Source organism: Lupinus angustifolius, chromosome LG06 (assembly GCF_001865875.1).
Source record: "Lupinus angustifolius cultivar Tanjil chromosome LG06, LupAngTanjil_v1.0, whole genome shotgun sequence".
Lineage (NCBI taxonomy): Eukaryota > Viridiplantae > Streptophyta > Magnoliopsida > Fabales > Fabaceae > Lupinus > Lupinus angustifolius.
This window is the reverse complement of record NC_032014.1, coordinates 546,440-559,485: the sequence shown is the minus strand read 5'-3', so window position 1 is coordinate 559,485 and position 13,046 is coordinate 546,440. Positions and strand designations below refer to the sequence as shown.

At 31.6% G+C, this 13,046-nt stretch overlaps 2 protein-coding genes across 2 annotated transcripts; one reads left to right on the top strand and one right to left on the bottom strand.

Moving 5' to 3' along the window:
• LOC109348597 (protein SEH1) lies at positions 2,209-5,085 on the top strand. The gene is made up of 8 exons (XM_019589092.1): positions 2,209-2,443; positions 2,520-2,631; positions 2,881-2,978; positions 3,464-3,541; positions 3,668-3,823; positions 4,046-4,158; positions 4,440-4,566; positions 4,701-5,085. Exons 1-8 carry the CDS (start codon positions 2,282-2,284, stop codon positions 4,830-4,832), a joined length of 978 nt encoding a protein of 325 aa, XP_019444637.1. The 5' UTR covers positions 2,209-2,281; the 3' UTR covers positions 4,833-5,085.
• Positions 5,724-7,351, bottom strand: LOC109348598 (MYB-like transcription factor ETC3). The gene is made up of 3 exons (XM_019589093.1): positions 7,269-7,351; positions 7,088-7,175; positions 5,724-5,887 (listed from the first exon to the last, which is right to left on the bottom strand). Exons 1-3 carry the CDS (start codon positions 7,336-7,338, stop codon positions 5,761-5,763), a joined length of 285 nt encoding a protein of 94 aa, XP_019444638.1. The 5' UTR covers positions 7,339-7,351; the 3' UTR covers positions 5,724-5,760.

Genomic DNA, 13,046 nt, shown 5'->3' with positions numbered 1-13,046 from the left:
CTGATCCATCCTCATATAGACGCCTTGTAGGACGACTGATATACCTGACAATCTCTAGACCTGATATTTCCTTTGCTGTGCAACAACTCAGTCTGTTTATGAGCAACCCATGTTCTTCACACCTCACTGCTGCCCATAAAGTCCTTCATTATCTTAAAGGTTCTCCATCTCAGGGTGTTTTATTTAGCTCTCAATCCACTCTTAAGCTATCTTCCTTTGCTGATTCAGATTGGGCCTGCTGTCTCGATACCAGAAAATCCATCACTGGCTTCTGTGTGTTCCTTGGTTCTTCCCTCATCTCCTGGAAAACCAAGAAACAAAACACTGTTAGCCGCTCCTCTTCCGAAGCCGAATATCGAGCCTTGGGTAGTCTCGTTTGTGAACTTCAATGGTTGGATTACTTATTTACTGATCTTCACATTCCTGTTGTTCTTCCATCCTCTGTTTATTGTGACAATTAATCAGCAATTTATCTTGCTCATAATCCTGTGTTCCATGAACGCACCAAACACATAGAGATCGAATGTCATGTTGTTCGTGAGAAAATCCAGAAAGGCCTTGTTCATCTTCTTCCTATCTCCTCTGCTGCCCAATTGGCAGATGTTTTTACTAAGTCTCTTCCTCCCAAGTCCTTTCAGAACTTCATCTTCAAGTTGGGACTTTGTGATTTACACCGCCCAACTTGAGGGGGGGTGTTAAATCTTCCTTAAGCTTCAAGCTTCAATGGCTCCCTCTTCTTCTTTTCTGGTTTATGTTTTAGCTTTTGGGCCTTTTTTGTTTTCCTTCTGTTTATTTGTTGCTACGCCCGTTTTTGGTTGTTAGTTAGTTTTAGTTAGTTTTTGTCTATTTATAGGTTTCAGGTTAGTTTAGTTTGTTAATTCAGTTTCTATTTTTAGTTCTTCTTCTTCTTCAATGATCCAGAACATTGAACTGTGAAATATTGAATAAAGTTTTGCCAAGACTTCTTTTTTTTTCTTCTTCTCTTTCCGCTGTGCATCTTCTCTAAGAATGGGTATGCTATTTTAATTTGATATGACCGAAACAATGTGACTAATTTTGAATTGAATAGTTAAAAATACATTAGACCACACACACAATGACATAAACCAACAACTCATCTTCCAACTCGCTAGCTGACCAGCATCATTGACAACATTTTCCTTCTCACTTAATTGTATTAATCTCGACGAACAAGTCATTGGTCTAGTAGTTTAAAATTCTACTAGATTCACAAGATTAATAAAAGTACAAGAATTTGATTCCTTGGAGCGATATTTGTTTAGGAACAACTACATACTTACAAAGTGATTAGTTCTTTAACAAAAAAGTGAGAGATTAGTTATGAGCTTATTAATGTAGAGTTTTAAATCTATGCAATGACAGTGTAAAGTTTTTTTACACTATCAGAATATCATCCATCGTTGATTTGTAATACTTTTATTTGAAAGTCAATAATAACTAACATATGAATGATACAGATTTGTTGACGGTGTAAAAAATATTACACTGTCAGTATATATATATATTAAATCCATCCATGTATTGCTGATTTCTCAATTGATAGGAATTCAACTCAATCAGTTAATATAAAGATTCAATAACCAGAAAATGCAAAAAAATAAAAAATAAAAAGCATATCCCTGTAAACATGATTTACTCATAGGGTTGGTACTCGGTAGTTCTCTCTCTATATGATGCAAACATGCGTAGAAAAAGGAGGGGAAAAAAGAGGATAGAAGAAAGGATTTAATATGTATACACTGACAGTGTAAGTGATTTTTATATTGTCAATAAATTTTCACCATTCATATATTAGCTAGTATTGACTTTTAAATAAAAGTATTACAAATGAATGGTTGATAATGTGCAGTGTAAAAAAATTTACGCACTTTCAGAACATAAATTTTAAACCGAAAGAAAATTGTAATTCACAACCTTGTTAGTAATAATAAACAACAAACAATCTCCTATCAATTAAACCAACATTTATGTGACTATGTAGTAAATAAATTATATACTTGCAAGATGTCAAAATTAAAACCATATTCTACTATATAAAAATATAATTATTGTAAAAAATAAAAAGCATTAACATAAATTACTGGATTATGATTTATGAACCATGATTAAAAGATAAATGTAGATGATTATTTTAACATAAAATCCCAATGAGAAGCATTAACCGTTGAGTTCGTAGCTATTTCAAACATAAGAAGAAGAAGAACGTTTCTAGGGTTCGGGAATTTGAAGGAGCCGCATTGCATTGTTGAGTATTTGAGTAATGGCGAAGGAGTTATTGAAGTTTAATAATGTCACAACATGTTCTTCTTGGAACTACTCTTCTACCAGACTCGCTTCTGGTTCCAAAGATGGTTCACTTTCTATCTTCGATTTCACTCATCCTTCTTCTTCTTCCTCTCTCCGTTCTTCTTTCAATTCTAAGGTACCTTTCCTTTCTTCTTTTTTCTTCATTCCATTTTCATTACTCAATATTATTATTGTCCTATTCAATTTTGCAGATCCATGAAGGAACTATCGTTAAGGTTGTTTGGGTTCCTCCAGAATATGGTGATGCGGTTGCTTCTGTTACCGCCGATGGAATCGTGTCTTTGTGGGAGGAGGTTGCGAATGGTATCATTACTTTGATTTTCTTCCTATAAAGTTTTAAACTTTGCTTATTTCAATCAACATTCAATTTCTCCACTTTGCTTATTGTTTATGACATGTGTAAAGGATTCCACTCTTGTAGTTTTCATACATTTTTCGATTATCAGTTCAGAGCTTTTCAATTGTTATTTATACTATAAGGGCTTTTATTCCTTCAATGTTGCAAGCCTGAGTCTTTTCTTACATATGCTTTGTTCTTTTGCCTTTATGTAGATTCACAGCCTCTTCAATGGAAGAATTGCAAGACCTTTAGATGCAGTTCAAGCAAGGTCCTTGATGTTCAATTTGGCTCTCTTACTACTTTGAAAATGGTTAGTTCTATAGCTTTCCTTGATTTCATTAATATATATGTTGGAACTATATCTTTGGATTCATTATATCGACCGTATGTTGGACGCTAAAATTTCAACGAGAGAATAAACTCCATGTATTAGAGATGAAAATGTTGCGATGACATGCTAGACAATGATTGGAAATCAAGGCATTAATGATAAAGTTGGAATAGCTCATGTTGTAGAAAAGATGTTAGAATCATGCCTTAGGTGGTTTGGATTTTTGTGTAGGAGACCGGCAAAATAACATAGTATAAATGGTTAAGAAATATTTAAATATCAATGATTCGTCAATGAACATGATTTATGACAGAGCATTATCTGATGCAACTTCAAATTTTTTGTCTATTGCTTGACTACTTTATGTGTGCCGCTTTTCACATAAAATGCTGTAAGAATGCATAAAACTATTACCCTAATGATGATCTTATACTTATTCCTTTACCATTTTATAAACATTAAAGGTTGCTGCATATTCAGATGGCCACGTGAGAGTTTATGAGCTTTTGGATCCCTTGGAACTCAAAAACTGGCAGCTTCAGGTGAAACTAGATTGTTTGTCTTACATATTGGTGAAATTACTCCTTCTCTCCAAGTCACAATGTTTGATGCTTAAAATTCTAATTATAAGGATGCCAAATTATATTTATTTTATTCATTCACTGTAGGCTGAGTTTCAGAATGTTGTTGAGTCAGTGTCTGCATTTGGAAAGGCTTTGTGCCTCTCTGCATCCATATCTTGGAATCCACAAAAAGGTGGAAGTCAGGAGTCCAGCTTCATAATAGGTTTTAATTCAAATACGGCAGAGCTTAATTCTTCTAAGGTAACTCAACTCTATAATTTTGCCCTGTTATTTCATTCTAGTACTATTCTCTCCATCCATGTGAATTGAATAAATACTCTGCCATATGTTTACCAGCTGTGGCAATTAGCAAGACTTTGAGTATTTTAGTGGCATATTTTTCCCCCCACATCTCGTATTAGCCTATTAGGTTTGGAGGTGGGATACATTTCTGAATTCTGATGTGTAATATTTTTCCAACAGGTATGGGAATTTGACCAGGCTCATCAAAGATGGCTTCCAGTGGCAGAACTGGCACTGCCTGAGGACAAGGGTGATCAGGTTTATGCTGTTGCATGGGCACCAAACATTGGCAGGTAAATACTTACATAATTTAGGACATCTTTCAATCTCATCTAGTAGTATCGACTTCCTCTTCTATTGCAAAACTAGCACCAAAATGCTGGACTTTTTGACTGTGACAGCTTCGATTTCATTTAAGTCTACTAATGTGCTGAAGTTTGCACAACTTAGCTCAGGTTGTAGTTATGTTATGTCTACGGTCTACCACTAATGTCCATTGCAGCAAAAAAAAAAGTTGTGGAAGAACTCCATCTATTATATGCATATATGAGTAACTGGTTTTATTTTCTTATAGATCTTATGAAACCATTGCGGTTGCAACCCATAAGGGACTTGGGATATGGAACCTTGGATTGAACCCTGACCATGATGGGAGACTTCCAGTGGAGAGAGTTGCTTTGCTGTCGGGTCATGAAGGCATGGTATGATTATGATGTTAGATTTGTCTCTGTTTTAATATTTACAAATCTACTTTTCATTTTCTCTCCTATTAGACATCGAATGAATTATGTGACAAGGCACTGCTTAGTGAACATCCTCCTTCAATGTTGTTTAGGTGTGGCAGATGGAGTGGGATATGAGTGGAATGACCTTGGCTACTACAGGTCATGATGGAATGGTTCGACTATGGCAGTCGAACCTCAATGGTGTTTGGCATCAACAGGCTGCACTTGAACCTACTTCTTAGCCACTTATCTCCTGTTATACCAGCTCTTTTATGTGGAAGTTGATCTCTTAAATATTTTTGGCTTTAGAGAGGTCTTATACTGTTAGCAATCTCTGATGTCTAAATCTCTTTTATTTTGTTCTAACTTGTAAGTAGTACCCAGAGGTGTTTTTTCTTTTGTTTTTCAGTATTACTTATTGAATAGGATCACATGTACTCTGTTGTAATTTAGCTGGACAAGATTCTCGTGTTCCTTTTCTTCTCCATGAAGTATACTCTGTTGTTTGTACCAACAATCCATGCCATCGTTTTCCAACATTTATTAGTGCTACATATACCATTTATTCTCTAGTGCAAATGGAAAGAGGAGCATGAATCAACTTCAATTGAAATTAAAAAATGGTGAATTTGTGGCTGCTGTGTTGGTAGAAATGATCTCAGCAGTATCATATCCTAAGCCTAAATTGAGACAGATAATAAAATCTGAATGATTTGATGTCGGAACAGGCAGAAGAATGTGAGTGAGATAGAAGGAGCAAAAGCCTAGTGAGTGGAGGGTTTTTGGTAGATTCAGGAAATGAAGGCCTTCTATCTAAATTATGCAACCTAATGTCTACTGATGTAAGGTTACACCGGATACATAAGGTCGATGGTTCAATTCCTGAGAGTGACCTGAGCAATAATATGATGAGCATGTCCAGTTGATAAATGTTTGGTCCTTGTTTTCACGTTTGTTGGAAATGAAAATAGTGATGAATATGAATAACCAAGTCAGATAAGTTTGTTTATCGTTAGTTCTAAAATCAAACTTAAAATTGTGATGCAAACCAAGAAATTGGTAGCCAATTAATGGAAGTGTTAAACTAGAGAAAATGAAATAAGAGAGAACTCTTAGTAATAATTAACAAAAAGTAGTGTATAGTACATAATAACTAATGCATATAGAAAATCACGAGTTTGATGGTTTATTATCTTTATTTCTTCCAACAGAAAAAGCATCTCCATGTTTCATAATCCAGAATCTCTCTATTTCTTCTGCTTTTCGACCTGGAATGCGACCCGCTATCAAATCCCATCTGTTCCAGTTTCAAGAAAAAAGAAACAACAAAATTCTCTAACTGTATTGTACGTATGAATGAAAATTGTTAGTAATTTTTTATATTTTCATTAATTGATGATCTTATAACAACAACAAAAATAGAGATAATAAAACTTCTAAAAGATAAACTAGAAAAATAATAACAAAACTATCAAAACATAATAGAAGTTGTCTTATAATAAATATTAAAGGAAGTATGTTATTCAGACAATGATGTAAAAATATTAGGGTTTTGATAAGAAACCAAAAGTGCAACTTAAATGTTGAAAAAGTAAACAATGCTATTTTTATTGTACTAAATAAATGATCTCCGAATATTGACAATACATTTTTTGAGTTTCTTAATGATTGTGTCCTTATGGAAAAACCTAAAATAATATAACTCAATTGCTTATGCAACACAAAGTTCTATATGTATTCATTACTTAGTTAGAAATTAACATTCCCAAGAACATAATTCATTTCAGAAACTAAAGTCAACTTGGTTAAATTAATCTTAAAATTGAAAATAACGAATAGCACATCAAAGCTCTTAGATCAATTTTACATTTTAATTTACTCCTCTAGATAGAAAAAACAGGTAGAGAATATGTTATAGTTTGTGATTGCTTGTTTTACACTTTTATTACCTCAAAAGTACTTCTCAATCATTACTAAAAGTTGGGGGTAATAAGTTTTTGGTACACTGTACCCAGAAAAAACTAATTTTGATAATAAAATCTCTAATTATCGAATTAAAAATGATGTGATACTAACTTACATGGTTGAATAAATATCATAATTAAGCGTTTATGTAATAAGTTTTTAAATAGGGAAAAATATGTACATATTGAGAGTTTTTTACACTATCACTATATTATTTACTATTCATTTTTAATTATCATTAAATTTTGTATAAAAGTAATATAAATGAATGATACATAATACATATGACTGTGTATAAATCTTTACAAAATTTACATATATATTAGAGTCAAAGGATATATATATATATAGTTATATACACACACAGTGAGATACGCAGAAGGAGAACTTGAACTCACTGTTAAATCGTATTTGCAATGAAATTTTCAGTTAAGGAGAGCAAAATGAGTACTTCTAAGTTCTAACTTATAATTCGTGAGAGAATTAATTAATAGAAAAATAAATAAATATATATATATATATATATAGTTACCTATCTCCAACTAGAGCATACATTCTGTGAATGAGATCCTCCTCTTGCTTGTTCATATCTATGAATTTCCATTCATTACTGCTCACTTCTGCACCCATTGCACATTTATCAAACAAATATTTACTAAACAAAGTAACATTTAATTCATGAATGGCATGCATGGATTATGAATATTGAAAACCTTCAGAGGTTGTGCTTGTGGTACTTGTTGTAGAGACTTTTCCCTTGTTTTTGGAACCCTTTTTGTCCATTTGTTTTTCAAAGTGAGGAAACATGAGAGAACTATGAATATGTATATGTATACTTGTGCCACCTAACAGTTAGTCAACTAATGTTAATTTATATATACCTTCTAGAAACATATCTAGAACAAGTTGCAGCATATTTTATCTACAGTTATAGTCACACAAACAACAAAATGTGATTGTAAAGTAAATAAGTTGACAAAAATGGATGAACTTTCAGATCATCTAGAAGGAGTTTGGAAATTTTGTTCTGTATTTTATTTATAGGAAAGAGTAGAAGACTACAGATACTGCAATTTTTAAATACTTATCCAACCCTCCTAGTTATAGGTACCATTAAATTCTGTTCTTAGGCTGAACCACCACGTTTTGTAACCTAACTCCAAATTATATATATATATATATATACTTGTATTTTTATCCTTTATCCTTGGGTTATTTTCATTATTTTTAATAGAACTGTTCTCAATAAACCTCAATTACACATCAAAGTAGTTCTTAAACATCATTTTAAGAACCACCTTCTATCGATGTAATATTTAAACAATCTTCACACCCGTCTAGTTTAATTTAAAAAAATAATATTAAATCTATATGCGTATCTTGTGTAACAAAAAGTTGTTTACCGATACCAACAAGACATTGATTAAGTGGTATAAGGTTTTACTGGATTCTCAAGGTCGATACTTAAATTCTTGGGAGCGATATTTATTGCGAAAGATAATCACAAACCTAAAAAATGATTAATTCTTTACAAAAAAAAAAAAGTAAAGAAAACCCTTGATATTACAAAAAAAAAAAAAAAAAAACTAATCCTATTTATCCCAGTTTGAACACCTAAGTTAACTATTTTGTCCTGTATAAGCAATAATCTTGAATTTTCAAGTAGATCCCATTTCTCTATATACAGTATTCAAGTAGATCTCATTTAAGCAGTATCTTTGAATTCTTGGATATGTAAGGAATAATAAATATAGAGTGTGGTTATGACTTATGAATGGTATATTTGGAATATATTATGTAATGTTGCCTATTATAGAGTGCATTCATTCAAATCTTATCTCTTTGTTATAAGGAATGATATACTACATAAATTATTTTCCTACTTAAATGTGAATGGTAAAGTAAATCGTTAATGGACTTTCAAGAAGGTTAGCTACTTAGATCTTCTAGAAGGAGATTGGGAAATTTGTCGTGTATATTTTGTAGCATAGAGCCGAGGAGTAGATGACACACCGATAAGGATACTCTATTCTAAAAAGACTTTGTTTATAGGTTTCTAACCAATGATATTTATCAAAATAATAAAAAATATTAATTTATGTTTTTTAGAAAAAATAACATATTTTGATTGGTTTGGTACACTATCGGGACACCAACGAACTAAGTTAAAATGAAAAGTGATGAAGACTGTTTGGTGGAGAAGAAGGGCTGGTGTAAAACGATCCATCTTACTCCTAAAAACAATGGCTTTGACCAGTAGATATGTGGTTTTATCCCCTCTGCTATAAGATCGATGCTATCTTTGTTCCTCTCACATGAAAAATATTAATATTTATTTATTATATTTTTATGAAATATTATTATTGTATGTGGTCATTAATTTATTTTCATTCGTGAATCAATGGAATATTAATAATGATGAACATACAAAATAATAAATGATACACTGTTTACCTTATAGATGGACTAAAAGTAGGAATACAAAAATAATCAAAATGAACATGTAATATTTCCAACTAAATTATGGTTTAAGAATATTACACTATTGTAATTTTACGATCATCTAATGTTGTTCAATAATTAACAACAACTATTAAACATAGAGATGATTAAAGCTTTTAATAAAGACGAGTGAAAAATAAATAAGACACAGAATAAAAAATTAAAAGTTTCAAAAAAATTGAATCTCCAAAACAATAAAAAAAATAAAGGATTAGACCCGGAGATATAAAAGTAATAATATTGTTGCTCTCGGTTATAACGAATTTAGTTATTAAATTGGATGATTTGGACCGCTAATTTGACTAGCTGCAAACTGAATCACGCCATTGCTCACGAATGCATGCATATTGAAATGGATTTAGTTTGAGATATTGAATTAGTTTAACGGTTGGCTTTTTCTCATGCAAGAATTTTCTCAAGATTATCGTGTGACTAGATATATAACTTTCTCACTTTTCTTACTACTAATAATGTTCTCTCGATTTTTCTTGTGTATTGAGCTAATTTTTTTCGAGATACATAATTGTTTCTCCCAACAATTGTCGTTCTTAAAAATTGAATCATTGACATTTTAATTATTATAAATATCTAACATGACTTTATATCACTAAATTAATATCTTGTTAATATAACTCTTCCACCTATGATAAAGCTAAGTTTTATATAAGAGAAAATAAATATTCTAATCAAAGTTTACGTGCAATCAGTTTGAAATATTTTTATTGTCAGGGAGTAGTTGTTTCTTTTAGTAAATCAAACAATACTTTTGCCACAAACACATTATCATTATGTGACTCTTTCCAGCTAGCCTAATATTATGAATCTCTCGAGGCGGAATCCATTGTTCAAAACCTAGATAGACATTATATGGACTAAGATCACTTGTATTTATTGGTGTTTTTAATGGTGTGCAAAACCAATTAAAATCGATTATTTTATTGGAATTTGATTTTATGAAAAACATAAATTAATATTTTATATTATTTTGGGAAATATGATAGAGACATAGAATATGATTTTTTTGGATAGAGAATCCTTATTCAACATTATATAGCATCCAGAACTGAGATCATTTCTGTGTCACTTTTAATCTAAGATATGTTTTAGAGGAATAAAATTTATTGTTATGTATGTATGTACCACTTCACTCACATGAATCATAATATCTTCTACAATAAATCCTTTGAGGAGGCACAAGAACAACTGTTAGCTTTTGTTCCTTGAGTGATGCAGTATGCACACTAAGTGCATACGTTTATCAGCAAGAATGAAAGAAAGAAAAGAATGATGCAGAGTGAAGAATGAATGTTGGTTTTGGAGTAGAGAAGAAGTTAAGATAATGATTCAATGAATATACTTCAATTGTATTAAAGGATCAATAGAATTTTCACACTTTAATACAATACACAAAGCTTACTATTTATAACAACTCTACCTAACTAACTAGCTAAATTAGGAAATTTAACTAACTATTACATGAAGCTGAATTATTTTCCAATAACAACAACCATATTTAGTAATAGAGAGATAAATACTTATTTTTTATAACAAATTTGTTATTTTATTATATAAAATAAAAATATATTAGGATATTATTTTTTTCTTTATTTTTATAATATCCGTCTCTGATCATCCTTATTCGATACTTTTGCAAATTTATTATAAAAAAAACAGTGAAGAAATATGAAAAGGTTAACTTTACAGAGTTAACAACGACAGTATTGACAAATAAAGAAGACTATCGACTTTTAACTAGAAGCTTTCTATTTTTGTATATGAATAGCTAGGATAATTATGTTTTCAATTCCTGCACGGTTAACACCTAGTAAGACACTCACTCTTACTCTTATAATAACAGCAACACTAAACATTATCATAAATTATATATAACATTAAAATGCATATATAATGTATAAATATAAGTTATAGTATATCATTTAGGTGTCTAATTACATGTTAAATAAAACGATTTTTGAACACCAACAAAAAAGAGAGACTTTTGAACTTTCTTTGATAAGGAAAATTTACTTAGATTTAGTGTAGTTTTAAAATATTTACGGGATTAATGTAATTTTTTAAAAAGTCGTGGACGACATTTATGATTTTGCTAATATCGTGGACCAATAATGCAAAATTAATTGGAACTCGTGCCTCCCATACATTCAAGTTTAAGGAAGAGGCAAAGTGAGTCACACATCCAGTCACGTGGTCGGTTTTCCCATTTGCCCGTTATTCATTTAATTTCCATCTTCCGTTTCTCTCCTTTGCCTCTATATCAATGAATCAAAAATATTCATTCCTCACACTTTCTTATTTTCATTCCTAACCTCATTACTTAATTCAACAATCAATTATAATGTTTACAAGCATTGTTTCCTCCTCCACCATTATCCGCACGTGCTTATTCCTTTTCTTTTTGTTTACATTTACCTCTGCTCGCTACACTTTTGTTTCAACCGAGGTTGACATTGACCAAAACAACCTTGACTCTTATTCTGTGTCTGAAAACAATGTTCCTGCAAAAATCAACACCAATATTCTTCTCCCCAAACAGAACAATGAATTCAAATCTTCAACCTTGTTCACCAACTCCAAAAGTTCAAAGCCCAAAGCTGAAAGCATTGATTCAATACAGCTGCCAAAAGAAACTCATCCTTTCAGAGGTTTTAATTTTCGTTCCATTGAACCTCGTATTCTTAGATGTCCTTTACCGTTATACTTCCGCCACCGCCACCATTGCCGCCACAACCATCGTTACAAGCCGTTGAAGCCACGCTTCCCTCGCCGTGAAGATGTGACGGTGGAGAATGTGGAGGAGGATAAGGACTTTGATGCCATGGCACGTGGTGGAGTGCGTAGTGAGATTCCAGCAGAATGGACGAGGTTTCCTGAAATTGAACCAATGTTCTTGTCACGTGATCGGAACATGGCAATGGAGAGGAGTGAGATGATGAGGAGGCTTTATAACCGCCGCCACCACTGCCGCCACCACCGTCACCATCACGGTAATGATAGTGTTGAGCAAGAGAACAAGGGTAATAGGTTAATGAAAAGGATCCGTAAGTTTTTGAAAACCAAAGTTTTGATACATGTATAGTCATATATGATAGGAAGAAGGATCTTCTAGATTTTTTCCCATGAAGAAATTATTATTTAATCGTATACTAGAGGATATAAATATGTTAACTTTTCTCCTTTTTTTTTATAATAATAAGTGCCTTTGAGATGATAGTAATGAATGGGGATCACCTGTCCCAAAATTAGTGTATCCCTATGCCCCATGTGTCTTATATTTTCTCTTCTTCTCTTTATAAGATCATTAGGGTATTCTCACTATATTTAAGAAGTATTAGTATTATTATTAAAGATTAAAGATAGATTTATTTATTCAAAATTGGCATTCATTAATAGACTAATCTATCTTCTATATGCAATCCATTAATTAATCATTTTCTCTCCCCAATCAATAGTTGCAAGAAAATTGTAGTAACAAATAGATTATTGTACATAAAACTTTGAAAGTGAACATTTAAAAAGTACAAAAACTACAATATAACAACCATTTGTGTTATTCAAATACATGTTTCATAGTCATATTCTAACATAAGTTCATACATTTTGATAGATCAAATTTGTAGTGGATGAAATGTAAGTGAGAGTAACACATGTATCATTTTCCAATAGATGAAACACAAAAAATTCCATTATACTCATGATATTATTCGTTTCCAATAAAAATATGAACCATATAAACCATGATAATAAGTAATTTTTAAGTGAGGTTGAATTTGATGCTACACAACATTTTCTTAGCAGAAAGTAACAAATGGAGTACCTAATAAATTTTGGTACATCTCAATCATATAACTTCCAAGTTTTTACTAACAACATTTTCTGGCCATTGATGACAATGGGCAATGGCTATCAAAGTTATCGATACCGCCTTAAGAGGTAATACTTGGCATCTCATGTGACATTGTAAAAATCTG

Bases quoted from the DNA above. Each gene is read 5' to 3' on its own strand.
- LOC109348597 (XM_019589092.1), top strand. From the start codon at position 2,282: ATGGCGAAGGAGTTATTGAAGTTTAATAATGTCACAACATGTTCTTCT. The intron at 2,632-2,880 runs GTATCATTACTT...GCCTTTATGTAG, and splicing joins GTGGGAGGAGGTTGCGAATG to ATTCACAGCCTCTTCAATGG. The intron at 2,979-3,463 runs GTTAGTTCTATA...TAAACATTAAAG, and splicing joins CTCTTACTACTTTGAAAATG to GTTGCTGCATATTCAGATGG.
- LOC109348598 (XM_019589093.1), bottom strand. From the start codon at position 7,338: ATGGACAAAAAGGGTTCCAAAAACAAGGGAAAAGTCTCTACAACAAGT. The intron at 7,176-7,268 runs GTTTTCAATATT...CAATGGGTGCAG, and splicing joins CACAAGCACAACCTCTGAAG to AAGTGAGCAGTAATGAATGG. The intron at 5,888-7,087 runs GTAACTATATAT...AAACTGGAACAG, and splicing joins TATGCTCTAGTTGGAGATAG to ATGGGATTTGATAGCGGGTC.